The 17,805-nt window shown below is 42.1% G+C and overlaps 1 protein-coding gene across 6 annotated transcripts in view; it reads left to right on the top strand.

Moving 5' to 3' along the window:
- rbfox3a (RNA binding fox-1 homolog 3a) overlaps positions 1-17,058 on the top strand; it is a 748,768-nt gene extending 731,710 nt beyond the window's left edge. For 5 of the 6 annotated variants that reach the window (XM_082977478.1, XM_014212853.3, XM_014212878.3 and 2 more), the window contains 2 exons: positions 829-907; positions 3,324-5,870. In XM_082977478.1, the coding sequence (XP_082833604.1) occupies positions 829-907; positions 3,324-3,368 (124 nt within the window). In that variant the 3' untranslated portion in view covers positions 3,369-5,870. Of the gene's footprint in view, positions 1-828; positions 908-3,323; positions 5,871-15,588 lie in introns of those variants that run through there. The other variant, XM_014212871.3, reaches the window with a different exon arrangement.
- Positions 17,059-17,805: the final 747 nt, after the last annotated feature.

The following is a 17,805-nucleotide window of genomic DNA, read 5'->3' as shown; positions in this document are numbered from 1 at the left end:
CTCCCCCTCCATCCCTACCTCCCTCCACCCATCCCTCCTCCCTTCCTCCCTCTTCTCATCCCTCCCTCCCTCCCTCCTCCCATCCCAGCCTCCCTCCCTCTTCTCATCCCTCCCTCCCTCCACCCATTCCTCCCTCCTCCCTCTTCTCAACCCTCTCTCCCTCCCTTCACCCATCCCTCCCTCCCTCCACCCATCCTTCTATCCCTCCTCCCATCCCTCCCTCCCTCCTCCCATTCCTCCCTCCCACTTCTCATCCCTCCCTTCCTCCCTTCACCCATCCCTCCATCCCTCCCTTCCTTCCTCCCTCCACCCATCCCTCCCTCCCTCCACCCATCCCTCCCTCCATCAGAAGATAAAACACTCCCTCCTCTTTCTCATAAATTGAAACGGGTAAAACAAATCATTGCAATCACACACTCTCACCTTTACGACATACATTTATAGCGAGACATCGATTGCATTTCCATCCCATAGGGCTGTCTGTAACGTGACTGAGAGGGGAAATGATTATAGATCTAGTCTCCGGACCCCAGTTAAAATCGACGACCCAGAGCGTTAGTGTCTCATTGTGGACCGGTTTGACACTACTTATCTGTTATCAAAACTCTTAAGGGCCGTTATTCAATCTAACCGGAAGTGCAGATGATTCCTATTTGAGGTTAGGTCCGTTAGGAGAAACAATTCCCAATACTGAATTTGAATGAATATCTGATTTTGTCTAACACGATAAATATTATGTAATTGATAAAAATGAATCCTGAACACACTTAACCTAAGACACGTTGTAAGACAAGGGTGTGGTCTCTTGCTCTCCTCTCTCCCATACAGTTACGGGAGAGTCTATGCAACAGCAGACCCATATCACCACACGATTGGTCCTGCGGCCACGTACAGTGTGGGTACTATGGTGAGTCCTCTGTCCTCTTCTGCTACTATGACCACTACTTACTAGAACGTATTCATATTTAACACTAAGGCGTCATCCAGAATGGCACCCTATTCCATATTGGCCCTGATCAAAAGTAGTGCACTCTATAGAGAATAGGGTGCCATTTGAGATGCAGGCTAGTAGTCCAAGCGCTATAAAAAGTGTATGGGCTCTTTTAAAGATACATGATATAACTACAATGTATGATAAATGTAATATATTCATTATGTACAGATTCATATAAATGAAAATAGAATGGACACTTGTGAGGAGAATTGAATTGTGATTTTCAATGTGAGATTTATCAGTTTAAAGCTGACTTGTTGCCACTTCAGTAAATGAACCAGACACATTGTTGCCTTATTCTCTAACCCCTTTCAATTTTAATTGGCCTGAATCTCTTTGCTTGAAATTGAAATGAGACCTGTACATCCTCCACTATCAGTGGAGTCTCCCAAATTTCCACAGGAAGAAATAGTCAATTGGTTCATGTTTGTTTTTAGCTAGCTTTTGCAGCTAACATCAAAGTTGAAAAAATATCTTGCAGAAAAAAAAGAGAGCCCCCTCCCAAAAAAAGAGAAAATAAAATAAAAAACAATTTGTTTTCATTCCCGGGTGTGGATAGGGACTTCCTCCAAAGATGAACGACCATCAAGTGCATGCAGTCTCGAGCCATGAGAGATTAAAGAAAGAAAGAATAAATATATAAAGAGAGAAGAAAAATTACACCCAGTTCCCCTTAGCTCTGTTGGAGAAGCTGATTGGATGAGAAGTCTTGCCTTAGACAGATGTGCAGGGTGTTGTGTGCAGACATGCGCGTGATGCTGGAAAGCCCCCCCGTTCCTTCCCCTTCTCCCTTACCGAGCGACCCTCCCCCGTTCCTTCCCCCTTCTCCCTTACCAAGCGACCCCCCCCCCCTCGTTCCTTCTCCCTTACCGAGCGACCCCCCCGTTCCTTCTCGCTTACCGAGCGACCCCCCCCCCCCGTTCCTTCCCCCTTCTCCCTTACCGAGCGACCCCCCCTTTCCTTCCCCCTTCTCCCTTACTGAGCGACCCCCCCCTTTCCTTCCCCCTTCTCCCTTACTGAGCGACCCCCCCCTTTCCTTCCCCCTTCTCACTTACCGAGCGACCCCCCCCCCCCCCCGTGCAGCTGCTAGCTAAAAGCTTTCATTAATTATTCGACTCATTTTTTTCCTATTCATTTACTTAATTAAAACTGTGGCCTGTGTTTTTTTTTATTCCCTTATTCCTTCTCTTCTCTTTTTTCTCAAAATGTTCCTCCCTTTTTCGTAACTATACGTACACTGCAGATTTTTTTACCACCACCACGCCCAAACAAACCTAACTTTTATCCATACACCATTACAGTAAAAAGCCCAGAATGTTAGGAGAAAGATGGATAGGCTGAATGGGAAGAGAAGAGGCTGGGGTACCGTGTCAATCTGGGCCAAACACTAAGGCAGAACAACAAGTGACAAGATGGCTAAATGCCATCTTGTAGAATCACTGAACAAGAACAAACATTTACTAAAAGAGAGAGAGACTGAGAAGGAGAGAAATATTTAATCATATCTAATGATGTTTGATGAGTAGTTCCTGGGTTAAGAGTCTTGTTAATGAGGTCCAGGGAGGTTAGAGCAGAGCTAGCAGCTTCCCTCTGCAGTTGGGCTGGAGAAGATATGAGAGGAGAAGATATGAGAGGAGAAGATATGAGAGGAGAAGATATGAGAGGAGAAGATAGGAGAGGCAGATAATCATCTATGCCACTTTTAATGAGGGGCTCTGGGCAGCGGGACAGATTTAGGCAACCATGTCTGTACTAGGATACTTGTATAACCTGCTTGGGGGCAGAGAGAGGGGTAGAGACAGAGGAGCGGTAGAGGAGGGTAGGCAAGGAGGCAGGGGGGCAGAGAGAGGGGCGGGGGCAGAGGCAGAGGCAGGGGCAGAGAGAGGGAGGCAGAGTGAGGGGTGCATGTTGTGTATAAATCGTGATCTGGACATGAAAGAGAATTAGCTACTGTATATCTGATTCAATGACCTATTTAGAATTTGTAGTCTTGATTGAAGTTTTTAGTTTTGATTGAAGAGTCAAACTTTAGAGAATTTAGTCACTGCTTAGTAAGAATCTTACCACCACTTTTCAACTCCTTCCATTCCTTTCTCACAAACATAACGCCACATTCATACGCACGCACGCACACAAACACATTAACATCTCCAGTACTCATCTCCTCTCAATTTCCACCAACACTCCAACCTTTGCAACAAAATTAAAAAAGTAAAAAGGGAAGAAAGTTTTGAGAGGGAAGAGGAAAAAGAAGCCAATATAATATTCTATAAACCAAGCTTCCTATACTGAATACTGATTGGAGCTTTTTTCATCTTTGATGTTGCAGGCTAGCCTATACAGAGGAGGTTGCAGTCGCTTCACTCCCTACTAGAGAGAGAGAGAGGGACAAACGCCTCCCTCCTTCTACCCCCCAGCAAAACAAACTAACAAACAAACAAAAACAACTATCAAACTAAACTCATACTTCCTGGTGGAAAACAAAAACAACTATCAAACTAAACTCATACTTCCTGGTGGAAAACAAAAACAACTATCAAACTAAACTCATACTTCCTGGTGGAAAACAAAAACTAGAACAAAACACTTCCAGGTCCAAAAAACACATGAACCCCTTGTTAAGAATCTCTCAAATTGAAGTCTCATTTTAAGAGTTTTATTTGACTATATGCATTGTCTTTCATCGCTGTACTGTAAATGATGCTATTTTTAATTTCCTGTACTTCTCGGGGTTGAGATTGATGGTTTGAATGTAAGAAAGCACATAGAGAGAGAGAGAGAAATTGGAGATGAGGGAATACATGTAGGTCTCTCACTTTTCTCTCTCTCTCTCTTCAATAAATGTTAAAATATTGTCATTAATTGAACACTTTCTCATTGATAATAGTATTTCATGGTGCGGGTTGCTGCCTCTGTATAATGTGAGTCATACAGAGGGAATTCACCGCTGTATTTTCCTCTCTTTAAGTGTGTGCTCTCAAACTCAGCTCCTGTGGGATGTGTCTGTGATTGCAGGTTTTAATTCCAACCCATTTTCTGTACCCTTATTGTTTCAATTAGTCATTTTCCCAATATACATTAAGCTCGCTAATGGTCAGCAATTCCAGTTTAAGCAACAAATTTCAAACTGGGTTTTATTAAGTAAGTAAATGGTACAGCCGGCCAATTTCATTCCCTTAAGGGTATTGGCTGGACCCAAAGCCTACAGAACAGACCCATAATAACAAGCCTTTAGTTTGTAGACCTGAGACTTCTTAGGCTAATGAGAGAAACAGAAACTCACTCAGCTGGGGGGTTGTCTCGAGCTCAGTTGATAGATTATGGTGCTTGCAACCTCAGTATAGTGGGTTTGATTCCTGTGACCACCCATGTGTAAAAAATGTATGCACTCATGACTGTAAGTTGCTTTGGATAAAAGCATCTGTTAAATGGCTTGTATTATATATCTAAAGGAGTTTGAGCTGCAACAAAATGGCTGACAGGAAGCAGTATTGTTGAACTCTGCGCAGGAGGAAGTGATATGTGGAGTGGAGGAGAGCCAGAGACAGAAGAGAAAGCAAGACACTCGACTTGCTAATTTCTTCTGATAGGGGCGGGGCCACTCTGGCCTACTTATAGCCCCCACCCACGGAGGCGGTGCCCCAGAGCGAGACATCACACTGGCAAAATAAATTTGGTCAGGCGGATCAGACAGGGCGGTGTGGTGAGTGGGGAGGGGACACTAAGTAGACCAGAGCCAGCTGTACCCATTCCCGTTCCCGCTCTCGCTTGAGCATGCCAGATATTATGGAGGAAAGCGTGCTCACGGGAGAGAGGGGATGCCCACTTACACAGACAGGAACCTTGACAATTTTTTTTCAATGGTTAACGGCCTGAGTAAACTATCTTATTTATCCACCATCTTTGGGAGAGCTATGGCAGCCATTGCTGTATGGCCTGGGCAGCAGCAGCATTGTGTCAGAGAGAGAGCATTGATTGTGGCACTGAGCCAGAGGCAGAAAGTATCCCATCTCCACAGAATGGCTTTAAAGGTACAGCACTCTAACTTTGCTTGCACCTTGAGGAAGCTAGGCAAATTGCAACACATTGTTTCCACACATAAACTGAAATTGAGTATACATTTTCGCAACCAGCAATCAGAACGATTTATTTATGTTTGACCCTTGCCCCATTCTGCCATTGTTGGTTGTGCTCGAGAAGGAGATGACCACGCCTCTGAGTGACACTGATGGAAGAGAGGGAGGCTTCCCAGCAGAAGCCAGACCATCTTTTGTTGTCAAATAGAAAGGCTGCATTTTCAATGCAATTTGTATGCGGCAAAAATATTTTTTCTAGGTGGAAAGAATTGTGTGAAACACTATCATTCCACTATTACTGCAGATATATTATGGACATTTTCTGAAATTACAATGCAAAAATATTACATAATGTTCTGTTAAAGCGGAACACAGCGTTTCTTTTACACAATGACACTTTGTAAGCTTTCCGTTTTCCTCTACAAAATAAGCTATAGTATCTACAAAATAAGCAATAATACTTCATGTTGATATTGCTGTGCATTCTTTCATTGGTCAGTTTTTCTTTTCAGAAAGAGTCCTTAAATATCTCAAGTCATTATTTTTCACCATGCCAAAATGAATAATTAACACTATTCAACAAAGAGGATGTTGAAGGGAAACGATGATGGTTACTTGTGGTGTTATTAAAATGATAGATATATGATTTAAGAGGAACGAAAGGGCCCTTAACTCTCTTCTTCACACTCATTTGTTTTTTAAAGCCTGCATGCAGTCTTTCTAATGTCATTTTTAAATAATCACTGTATGTCTAATATATCACTGTATGTGTTTATTTCATTAAAATAACTCCAAATATATTTTGCTCAGTCATCATGTGGGCATGTTGATACAAATGTAAATATATTGACATACACAGCCCTGATTGGCGGATAGGATCATCTAGACTAAAGCCTGACCCACTTACCCCTTCAAAATAGGAGCATACATATGCAAATAAAACAGGACTGGTCATTGGTCAGAATAATCAGATCAGATTGTGATGTCATGATCTGGGTCAATGAACATTCCAGGCATTTAAATTTCCAAACAGTTTTTACACAAAAAGGGCATTATTATCATTTTCACAATTTCAGAATGTGGAGTATAATTTAAATATAAAAAACATTTAAAGTGGAAAATCACGTGGTTGACTGCACTGCTGCTTTAATGGATAAAGTGTCTCTGTTTTTGTTGAGATTGCCATGTCTCGTCCCCTGAGATTGGCTAGTGTTCTTTACTGGAATAATAACTACACTACAGGCTTGTACGGTATGGAAGAGAGAAGAGCACAGGCAGATAGACACACATACTGTATTGATTAGGCCATTGAGTTGTTACCTTGCATGGTAGCATGCTGTGTTCCAGTCCCAGACACTGTCCCATATAGACAGTCTGATTACCGGAGACCTCGGGTGCATCCCAATTGAACTGAGCCTTTTGACCCTATGGGCCCTGGTCAAAAGTATGGCACTAGAAAGGGAATAGGGTGCAGAGGTGGGAGGGCAGAGAGAGAGAGGGAGGTAGGTGCTTTTAGATTTGTGACTGACATTAGGAAGGATGTTAGGACTCCCATAGGAGAAGATGTTCAGTCTTACTGAGATAAAGTGGGAGGCGGGAGGGGAGTGTAAGAGACTCCCATGTTGCTGGTATCGATTGATCCCTATCTACCGGCATCAATCTTGGATCTACTGACAGTTAAGGGGAAAAAGGTTTGGGATGGGGAACGATTTGTGATGTTACACCTCACACACCTGACCAAGCTCAGCTCTGTGAGTTGTATTGGATGAAACCTCTCTCGCTTTCTCTCTCTCTCTCGCTCGCTCGCTCTCTCTCTCTTTCTGTCTCTCTCTCTCTCCATATCTCTCTCTTTCCATAAAACACTCCAAAATATGTTTTTTAAGACTGTGTTCTTCTCTTTAATTTCTCTGAGATTGACTCTCTCTGTTTGTAAGGGACCCTGCCCAGGCCTAGCAGAGAGAGAGAGAGAGCGGGGGGGTAGAGAGAGAGGGGGGAGAGAGAGGGAGAGAGGGGAGAGAGAGGGAGGGGGGAGAGAGAGGGGGAGAGAGAGAAAGAGAGAGAGGGGGAGAGAGAAGGGGTTGGAAAGAGAGAGAGAGAGGGGGGAGAGAGAGAGAGGGAGAGAGAGAGAGAGGGGGAGAGGAAGAGAAAGAAAGAAAGAAAGAAAGAAAGAAAGAAAGAAAGAAAGAAAGAAAGAAAGAAAGAAAGAAAGAAAGAAAGAAAGAAAGAAAGAAAGAAAGAAAGAAAGAGGGCAGGTCATTGTGAGAATTAAATAGCGTCTCCTCGTCCCACAACCTCTTACAACACTGATCATGTTCCCCTCACACACACACACACACACACACACACACACACACACACACACACACACACACACACACACACACACGCACACACACACACACACACACACACCACACACACACACACACACACACACACACACACACACACACACACACACACACACACACGCACACACACACACACCTGCACACTTATACAGACAAACAGGTACTTTCTCATCTACACACAGACGTTCACACACACACATGTTGTGTGATGGGATCGTAAAGAAGGGAGTCAGTGGCGGCGGGCCACGAGGGAAGTAAGGAGACTGTATAGGGGAACTGCTACCGAGGCAATTTACTCCACAGATTAGCGATAACAGAGCTCAGTCAATAAGCACTGATCTCATTTGAAGATACACCAGACTGACTCCACCACACACAAGCACAGGCATACACACACCTCTATGGCTGTTTTGTCTATTTCTCCAGACTCTCTTTATTCCCCCTTTCTGTTCCCAATGATCAGAAGGCCATTGTGAAATATGGATTGGATAAACTGCATCTCCTCTACTCTCCCACCTCTCTCTTCTCCTTTTAAAGTGAAGAGATGTAATTCTAACCTCCCATGTCCTTGGGGTCCTGCTAAATTTCACACTTAGGATTCACTTCTCATACACTTAGTCCTCACTCATAGATGTATATTATTAGCCTGGTGGAACCAGCATGATTGTTGACCAAGTATTGTATGTTCTGTTTTGTATTATTCTAAACATGTGTCTGGCTGTCTTTTGTGCTTGCTGTACTGTCCATCACCCAATTTATCCTCAAGGATTGTTACCAGAGCCATATATTTAGAAAAATATATAAACAAATATATACATCTATGGCTCTGAACGTACACATCCTAGTACTAGCTGTTGTTTGATTCAGAGTGTACCATACCGAATATGATCTATCCTGCTATTACTACAGCTTCTGTCTTCTTAGTACAATATCTGTGGCTTCTTAAATAACTCAAAGGGCAACCAAGGGTGCTTAAAATGTTTAGAATTGTTGTGTAGGTTTTATTGCTGTTGATCTGTTCATATGAATAGATTAGGGTACACCTTAACCTTTGGCAGATTCAATGACAAAACGTATTTCACAAGCTTGGCTCACACCTCAAATATATCCAGTAAAAATGTTTTACATATCCACCTTTAAATATTTCAGTATTTATATACAACATTTTCAATCACTCTTAGAATTAATGGTGACTCGAGGAACCCTGGAGATCCTAAAGGAACCACTGCTAGTCAATGTTTCATATTTGCACCTTCGGTTAGTTGAGGGGTTCTTGGAGGAACCTATAATATTCTTTAAGAATTTCACCCTTGTGTCAATCTAATTCCATGATAAATCAATCCCCATCAAAATCAGTCAGTTTAAGCTACAGATATAAGTCTCAATCCCCATCAAAATCAGTCAGTTTAAACTACAGATATAAGTCTCAATCCCCATCAAAATCAGTCAGTTTAAGCTACAGATATCAGTCTCATTCCCCATCAAAATCAGGCAGTTTAAGCTACAGATATCAGTCTCAATCCCCATCAAAATCAGTCAGTTTAAGCTACAGATATCAGTCTCAATCCCCATCAAAATCAGTCAGTTTAAGCTACAGATATCAGTCTCAATCCTCATCGAAATCAGTAAGTTTAAGCTACAGATATCAGTCTCAATCCTCATCGAAATCAGTAAGTTTAAGCTACAGATATCAGTCTCAATCCTCATCGAAATCAGTAAGTTTAAGATACAGATATGTCTCAATCCACAACATCCACCTACGTTGGCCTTCTGCATCTGCGGTGGAAAGTGGCAGAGCAACATCTCTGTTTGTCAGACCAAAAATCGCAATTCTCATAAAAACAGTTTGGTCTACTAACTGTATGGAAAGATGGGACTCTCACAAACATGACCCCTACAAGCCTCATGGGACAAGTCTGAAGTTGGTACCGACGATGTGCCAACTTCAGTCTGTACCATCCGAACCATTCGGGCTACAAACTAATATGACCCCACTATGGAAAGGGGAGACTCTCACCAACATGATGAGGTTCTCCATTTTTCCTCCAATTTTCTCATAGGCTGCCACCGCTACAATATATTATTAAAAAGGTTCAAAATTGAACCCCTCCCATCGCAAAAAGGTTTTGGTTTGAACCTTTGCACATGGGGTTCCTCGAAGACCCTTTTCAGAGGGGTTCCAAGGAACGTTTTTCAACTAGAAAAGGTTCCGCCGGGGGCAACCCAAAAAGTTGGGGGGGGGGGGGGGGAGACCAAGTTTGGGAAACCCTGCTCTAGATCACTCTCAATAGGCCTATAACCTTAAAATGTAAAAACAGCTGTTCTGTGGTAGTGGGATACCAACTCTGATGTTGCTGTTATATTTTCATGTAAGTAATATTCTGGTGTGGCATACTGTATGTTTACTTGTATTCTATATTTCTAACCTCTTCCATGGCACTTTACATGTTTCTTTCAGAATTAAAGTTATCTTAATTTGTTTTTTACAAGGTGTGCTTTTTTCCAATAATCATTTTCTTGCAGTACTTGTGTGTTATTACAGAATTAAAAGCGTTATAGCATAGCATTTATTAGTATATCAAATGGATTATAGTGCTCTTATCTATTATTATTAGATTGAGAAAATCGAGAAAGAAAATAAAAAATAAAATGTTCTTCCTTTTATAAAAGTATATCATGTCCTATAGGGGTTAAAAAGTGGGGACATGACTTAAAAAAGGCTTTCACCTTTTTGTTGATAGTTTTACAGAAGGGGAGAGATGGCGTGCTTCCCAAATGGCACCCTATTCCCTATGGGCCCTGGTCTAAAGTAGTGCACTATATAAGGAATAGGGTGCTGGTTGAGACGCGACCATGGCTTACCATGTCATTCTATGTGTCTATGGCTAGATGACCATGTGAATTGTATTATCATGCTATACTACTGTGCGTGTGTATACAATGTGTCCAAATAACCTAGAGGAGTTCACACAGTGTGTGTTTTTTTATTTGATGTTGATTTGTTTTGTTTGTTGCTTTTTGTCGTAAACGTCTTTACAACGCTCCTAAAACTCAAATAGCGCTTGGAGATGAAAGCGAAGCATCCTGGGTAGTATGACTGCAGAGTCGAGATAGAGAAGGACGTGGCTCTATAAAATGCTGCTCTTTTCTCTTTTTTCCCATCACTCCATCTGCACCTTGATTTCTGATGAAGGAGAGAACCCCACCCTGAAAACATGTGTTCTTCATGAGTTTATGAAAAAGCAAAATATCAAATTCCCATATTTAGTTTTTTAACTGTTTGTCCCAAATATTCCCAGACTATTTTTACCACTAATTGTACTATGAATTTAAAATGGATAGATTTGATTAAATTAGGCGGTTCAGTGTATTTGTTTTCAAAGGACATAACTTATCTTCTATCTTCCTAGGGCCCAGTCAGTGCTGAGAGTGGAGACACTGAGACATGTTTTATTGAGAGTAGAGCGGAGCTGAGTCGGTCCACTGGCCAGATTGCAGAACTCTGCTCTAACTGAATCTTACCGCCTTATGGCCGATTGACGTGATAAAAGGCCTGGTCTCGCATGGCTGCGTAGGCGACCATTAAATGATTGCCACTTTAATTGGCTCTGTTAATGCAGTCATTTGTAAGATGGCACCACGGGCCACGGGCCAGCCACAAAATGGCTGCCATCGGCTTCCTCAGCTAATCTCTCCCTCTTCCACAACAATCCATTAATGTATACCTTAATTCCATTCCACTGACCCAAGTCAATGTCCATAGCCCATAGCCCATACACCACCAGAGGTAGTGATCTTGTATTGATATCACTCTCTCTGGCTGGGAAGTTTATTTGCATCGTAAATCATCATTATCTCTCCCATGTAAAGTAACAGAGATGGCTTTTCTCAATGGAATACCAGGTGACAGTATTCTGGTAGATATTATGAAGAGCCACAATGCTAACGTCAAAGGAGCCATGTGAGATCACATTTTTCAAAACTCCACTGGAGGACTCTCATTGCCATATCCTTTGAATAAAAAGCCAAACTTGAGGTGCAGATGTTCATGGAAAGAGAAATCTGAAACCTCTGGTATGCTTCTTTAGTTTGATTCATTCGATATGTTCATTTTTTATTGTGTGTAGCTAGCTAGATGCAGAGAGCTAAGTAATTTAAATATACAGTACCAGTAAAAGTTTGGACATACATACTCATTCAAGGGTTTTTCTTTATTTTTTAAATGTTCTACATTGTAGAATAATAGTGAAGACATCAAAATTATGAAATAACACATGGATTATTTTTTTTAAACTTTATTTAACTAGGCAAGTCAGTTAAGAACAAATTCTTATTTTCAATGACAGCCTAGGAACAGTGGGTTAACTGTGTTGTTCAGGGGCAGAATAACAGATTTGTACCATGTCAGCTCTTGGGATTTGATCTTGCAACCATTTTGATTACTAGTCCAAAGCTCTAACCACTAGGCTACGCTGCCGTCCCGGAATCATGTACAGTCGTAACCAAAAAAGTGTAAAACAAATCAAAATATATTTTATATTTGAGATTCTTCAAAGTAGCCACCCTTTGCCTTGATGACAGCATTGCACACTCTTGGCATTCTCTCAACCAGCTTCATGAGGTAGTCACCTGGAATGCATTTCAATTAACAGGTGCGCCTTGTTAAAAGTAGTTAATTTGTGGGATTTCTTTCCTCCTTAATGCGTTTGAGCCAATCAGTTGTGTTGTTATAAGATGGGGTGGTATACAGAAGATAGCCCTATTTGGTAAAAAAACAAGTCCATATTATGAACAGCTCAAATAAGCAAAGATAAATAACAGTCCATCATTACTTTAAGACATGAAGGTCAGTCAATCCTGAAAATTTCAAGAACTTTGAACATTTCTTCAAGTGCAGTCGCAAAAACCATCAGACGCTATGATGAAACTGGCTCTCATGAGGACCACCACAGGAAATGAAGACCCAGAGTTACCTCTGCTGCAGAGGATAAGTTCATTAGAGTTATCAGCCTCAGAAATCGGCAATTAACTGCACCTCAGATTGCACCTCACAGAGTTCAAGTAACAGACACATCTCAACATCACTGTTCAGAGGAGACTGCGTGAATCAGGCCTTCATGGTCGAATTATTGCAAAGAAACCACTACTAAAGGACACCAATAAGAAGAAGAGACTTGCTTGGGCCAAGGAACACGAGCAATGGACATTAGACTGGGGGAAATTTGTCCTTTGGTCTGAGTCCAAATTTGAGATTTTTGGTTCCAACCGCCGTGTCTTTGTGAGACGCAGAGTAGGTGAACGGATGATCTCCTCATGTGTGGTTCCCACCGTGACGCATGAAGGAGGAGGTGTGATGGTGTGGGGGTGCTTTGCTGGTGACACTGTTGGTGATTTATTTAAAATTCAAGGCACACTTAAACAGCATGGCTCCCACAGCATTCTGCAGCGATATGCCATCCCATCTGGTTTGCGCTTAGTGGGACTATCATTTGTTTTTCAACAGGACAATTACCCAAAACACACCTCCAGGCTGTGTAAGGGCTATTTGACCAAGAAGGAGAGTGATGGAGTGCTGCATCAGATGACCTGGCCTCCACAATCACCCTACCTCAACCCAATTGAGATGGTTTGGGATTAGTTGGACCGCAGAGTGAAGGAAAAGCAGCCAACAAGTGCTCAGCATATGTGAGAACTCTTTAAAGACTGTTGGAAAAGCATTCCTCATGAAGCTGGTTGAGAGAATGCCAAGAGTGTGCAAAGCTGTCCTCAAGGCCCTTGAATGAGTAGGTGTCCAAACTTTTGACTGGTACTGTATGTCTGTGCGACTTTGTTCTGTTTGAAACAAACTATGTTGCAGTTTTAGATGTCGGGATTTCTTTGAAAAGTATATTTTACAAAAACTACAAGCAAAATAAAACTCCAAACACTGTGTAAATGTACACATGTATTGCAAATTATCTTTTGTATGTGTATTATATATCTACTCATCTGTCAAGTGGTCATCATCACAGTGTATTTACTATATTTCTGTGTTATTACTATTCTGTGTTTGAAGTTAGTATTTTCCAGATATGCCCAGAAGCCTTCTTGTATCAGGCGACACTACTGTACTTTATCAATACTCTGTACTGTATGTAACTGTTACTCTGGACAAAAGAGAAAGCTTCTCATTCATCTAGGCCAGATATCAAAGGTTTATATCAAACGTATATATCATATTTAACTGTTGATCCTCAAACTCAATATACTTTGTCTTTAAACAAGTCACCCCCAGGCCTCACGTTCGTCTATTCTTTCAAGGATGCTGATGCCATTAATAACGCAAGGTGATTCTGCTTTGCTTTTTGAAACATGACGGATGATCCAGCCGACTCTACCACTTCTACTCACTCTTTCCTAACTCTCTCTCCCTCTTCATTGCTCTCTCTCCCCTCTCTCTCTCTCTCTCTCTCCCTCATTCTCTCACTTTCAGGAAGAGAGGAGGAGCTGGTGCTCTCAGCTCAAGTCTTCACTGAAGCACACACACACACACACACACACAAACGCAGGTGGGGCGAGCTGAGGAGAGGCAGGGGGTGGGGGGCTGCGGCGAAGGCTTCTCAGTGCATTAACTTCTCTGGGAGTTATTTGCCCGAGGTGATTAATATGTTTGTCAGCGCTGCTCTCTGAGGTAGGGAGGGAGGGGGAGCGAGAGAGAGAGAGACTTGGCCCGGCAGCGTTCACCACAACAACGACCAGGGGGATTCACACCACCGTTCTTCTTCTTTCTCTTCTTCTTCGCTCTCCATCCCGCCTTCCCCGTCTCTTTTGTTCCATCCTTCCTCTACAGAAGGCTGTCTTTATTCCTGTGTTTGTTTTTGGAGCAGGGCTTTAAGGGCCCTCCCACGTGAGGGCGGGGGAACGTCCACTACAGGAGACGAGAGGGAGGCATTATTGGGGCTGATTGGTGAGGCCATGGCACAGCTGTGCTGGTTTCTGGGTTCCTCTCTCCGGAGGACCGGGAGGTGCAGGGAGGAGGAGAGTAGGAGGGGGTGAGGGACTACAAAGTGCTGCTGAAATTAAAGTCGGCCTCTGTGTTCTCCCTCTGAAGATTGACACACCAGACGCTCATCTCTCTGAATTAAAGAGGTTCTATAGCCCGTCAACAGAACCCCTGCTGTGTGCAGCAGAACTCTCTCCCTCTCCAGGAATTTAATGCAGTTTATCCCCATTTCTCTCTCTTTCTCTCTCTCTCTCTCAGCTGCTAAACTCTAAAACTGTCTTTTATGATGGCACTTTACCAAAACCTAGTGGTAACCTATAACCTACTGTATGTAACATTACTAGCCATAGGGTATAACCTCAAATTACAATGTGATTACCATGTAATTACTGCTATGTACTGTAAGTACAGGCAATTAAAAGGTACTTACCACTGTTAATTCATTTAATTGTACGAAAATGCAAGAAATTGTGAGCAATTGCTCCATAGCTGCATGTAGTAACTCCTAGCCTGTTACAGGTTAATGATACATAGGGTATTTAAGCAATACAGCACGATGGGGTGTGATATATGGCCAATATACCACGGCTAAGGGCTGTTCTTAGGCACAACGCATCGCGGAGTACCTGGACACAGCCCTTAGGGGTGGTATATTGGCCATATACCACAAACCCCTGAGGTGCCTTATTGCTATTATAAACTGGTTACCAAAGTAATTAGGGCAGTAAAAATACATGTTTTGTCCTACCCGTGGTATATGGTCTGATACACCACGGCTGTCAGCCAATCAGCATTCAGGGCTCGAAGCACCCAGTTTATAATCCTCTGTTAGTTATTCTGTTATGTAATGTCTTTTTTATTCACAGTCTCAACTCATGATCTCAACGGCAATGTTTTTTTATGTTAAATAAGTTAAAACATTACTGATTTTACTGATGTTTATATTTTTTATATTGTTGTATTGATTTGATTAGAATTATTTTTTTTGTATTGATTGTGATTGTGATTGACTTTACACCTGTCCCTATACTTTGAAAATATATTACATGTCTTAGGTGCTCCTGTTTGGAATTTAATATATTAAAAAATATGCTGTTGAAAAAATATTAAATATAAAAGTATACAGTATATGAAAAAAAAGTATCCATTGACATTGACCTGTTTGTTGTTTCTATTCTATTCTAGTAAATAAAACCAAAACTAGAAGGATGACAACATGGATGAAGAAAGAACACAAAAAAACAAGATAAACGAAATCAACAAAAATACAAAAAGAGAGGACATTGTCAGGATCCCTTCTATCAAGGCTTAAAGGGGAGGGTGGATGGAAGATGTTTTGGCCAAGCACCATAACAACGGCCTAAACCACTGCGCCTGGAGTTTTAGGGGCGGAGCGAGATATAGCTTTCCCCTGGGACAAGCCTTGCTGGGCGGACGAGACCAAGAGAAAGGGCACCATAAAACTATTTTATTTTTCTAAACTTTTTTAAGTTTATGATTTCCAAAAAGAGCAAAGAGTAATGTATGTAAATATATTATTATATGTAATGTATAAGTATGCTTAAAAAAAAATGTGGGGGGGGGACAAACAAACTAAAAAACAGAGATGTATAATGTGTCTTTGGGAAGTTCAGGTGAATGGGAGGTGTGTGGGGGGGCAAGACGCTGATGGTAAGGGGCCTGCTTGTCTGCCTGACATGACTCATATGGACGTCATGGTAATGCCACGGTAACACCGTGGTGACGCCATAGCAACGACCCCAAATGGCAGGCGAATGAGTGCTTGGCTGCGTCTTCCATGGAAAGGGTAAAAACGTATGACATCCCACACAAACTCTGACCACTAATGGGCCACATTTACAGGTCAGCCTCGGCAGTTAACTTGCCGTTTAGAATGAATTACTTTCTGTCGGTCATGGTGAAAGTTAGGGAAAGTGAAAACAAAAAGTGATGTCATATGAAGGGGGACCTTGAAACTCTAGTGTGGAGCTAAACTCTCGGAGCTTCCTTCCACTTTAAAAACTGCTCTTCTCTACACGTTGCGCTTCCAGTTCACTTTGTATCTCTGTAGCTTGAACTAAAAGACCCCCTCCAATGTCAATGGAAGAAGAAGAAGGTGTGTGTTCAGCAAGGAAGCAGAGAAGCCTGTAAAAAGTTATGGAACACACACTGTATTGTATTTAGGTGTCCAGGGGGCATGTGGAGTTAAAATTAACATGGACAAAGGGTTGGAGGTTAAAGGTCAGGGGTTAGTATCAAGAGGTCATGTCTGTTGCCGGCCACAGCAGCCCCCTGAACCACGGCGTCGCTACCAAAACATGTTGTTGTGTAGTTGTGGTTGAGGTGGCTGTGCTGTGTAGTAAACAAATCACTTCTTTTGTACATCGTGTTGGGGTGGGAGGTGGTGGGCAGGTTGGGGATCGAGCTACAAATTAGAAACATGGGAGCTGTCCACTCCCAATCGTCACTTGGGACGCGTCCCAAATGGCACCCTATTCCCTATATACTACTGTTCAAAAGTAGTGCACTATGTGGGAAATAGTGTGCCATTTGGGATGTAGTCTTTGACTCCTCCATCCATCTTAGGTATGGGCTCCAGAGAGGGGGGAGAGAGAGGGAGAGAGAGGGAGAGAGAGAGAGGGGGAGCGAGAGAGAGGGGGGAGAGAGAGGGGGAGAGAGAGAGAAGGGAGAGAGAGAGAGGGGGGGAGAGAGAGGGGGAGAGAGAGAGGGGGAGAGAGAGAGGGGGGAGAGAGAGAGAGGGGGAGAGAGAGGGGGGAGAGAGAGGGGGAGAGAGAAGGGGTTGGAAAGAGAGAGAGAGAGAGAGAGAGAGAGAGAGAGAGAAAAAAAGGTTCTGTCAGAGGGGTTGCAACACCAACCAACAACATTTTATTGAAGTCTCTTTAAACCTTTCTATTTATATCAAACTCTACTTGAGTGACATCCTTCTATATTTAAACATTGTACTAATAACATGCTGTCAGACATGGTGGGAAAAAGTCCATTGTAGCCATTTACTAATGTTGTATTTATTGTATTACTGAGAAAGAAAAAAAAACATTTATAAATGATGAATATAAATATATCTATTTGTGATCTGCAACCCTTGGAATTAAATTTGCTTTACATTTTTAATTTGATCAATATTTGATTTCATGACGCAGGACTTAATGCACTGTCGAACATATCGAGAGATTTATACTATAATTGTGTGGCATTATTTCTGTTTGTCTATTTACTGTTCTTCCTTTGGTTCAGCTATTGAATGTAACTTCAAAAACTCTTGGACTTTTTATGTAAATGTTGTTATTTTTTAAAAACAAACAAACTGTACTCTGTAACAATATGTATGTTGTACACTACACAATGATAATATAGCAAACGATTCTTCTACCATAATGCTGG

The sequence above is a fragment of the Salmo salar genome, chromosome 01, assembly GCF_965601325.2.
Source record: "Salmo salar chromosome 01, fSalSal1, whole genome shotgun sequence".
Lineage (NCBI taxonomy): Eukaryota > Metazoa > Chordata > Actinopteri > Salmoniformes > Salmonidae > Salmo > Salmo salar.
This window is presented reverse-complemented; position numbering and strand designations above follow the sequence as displayed.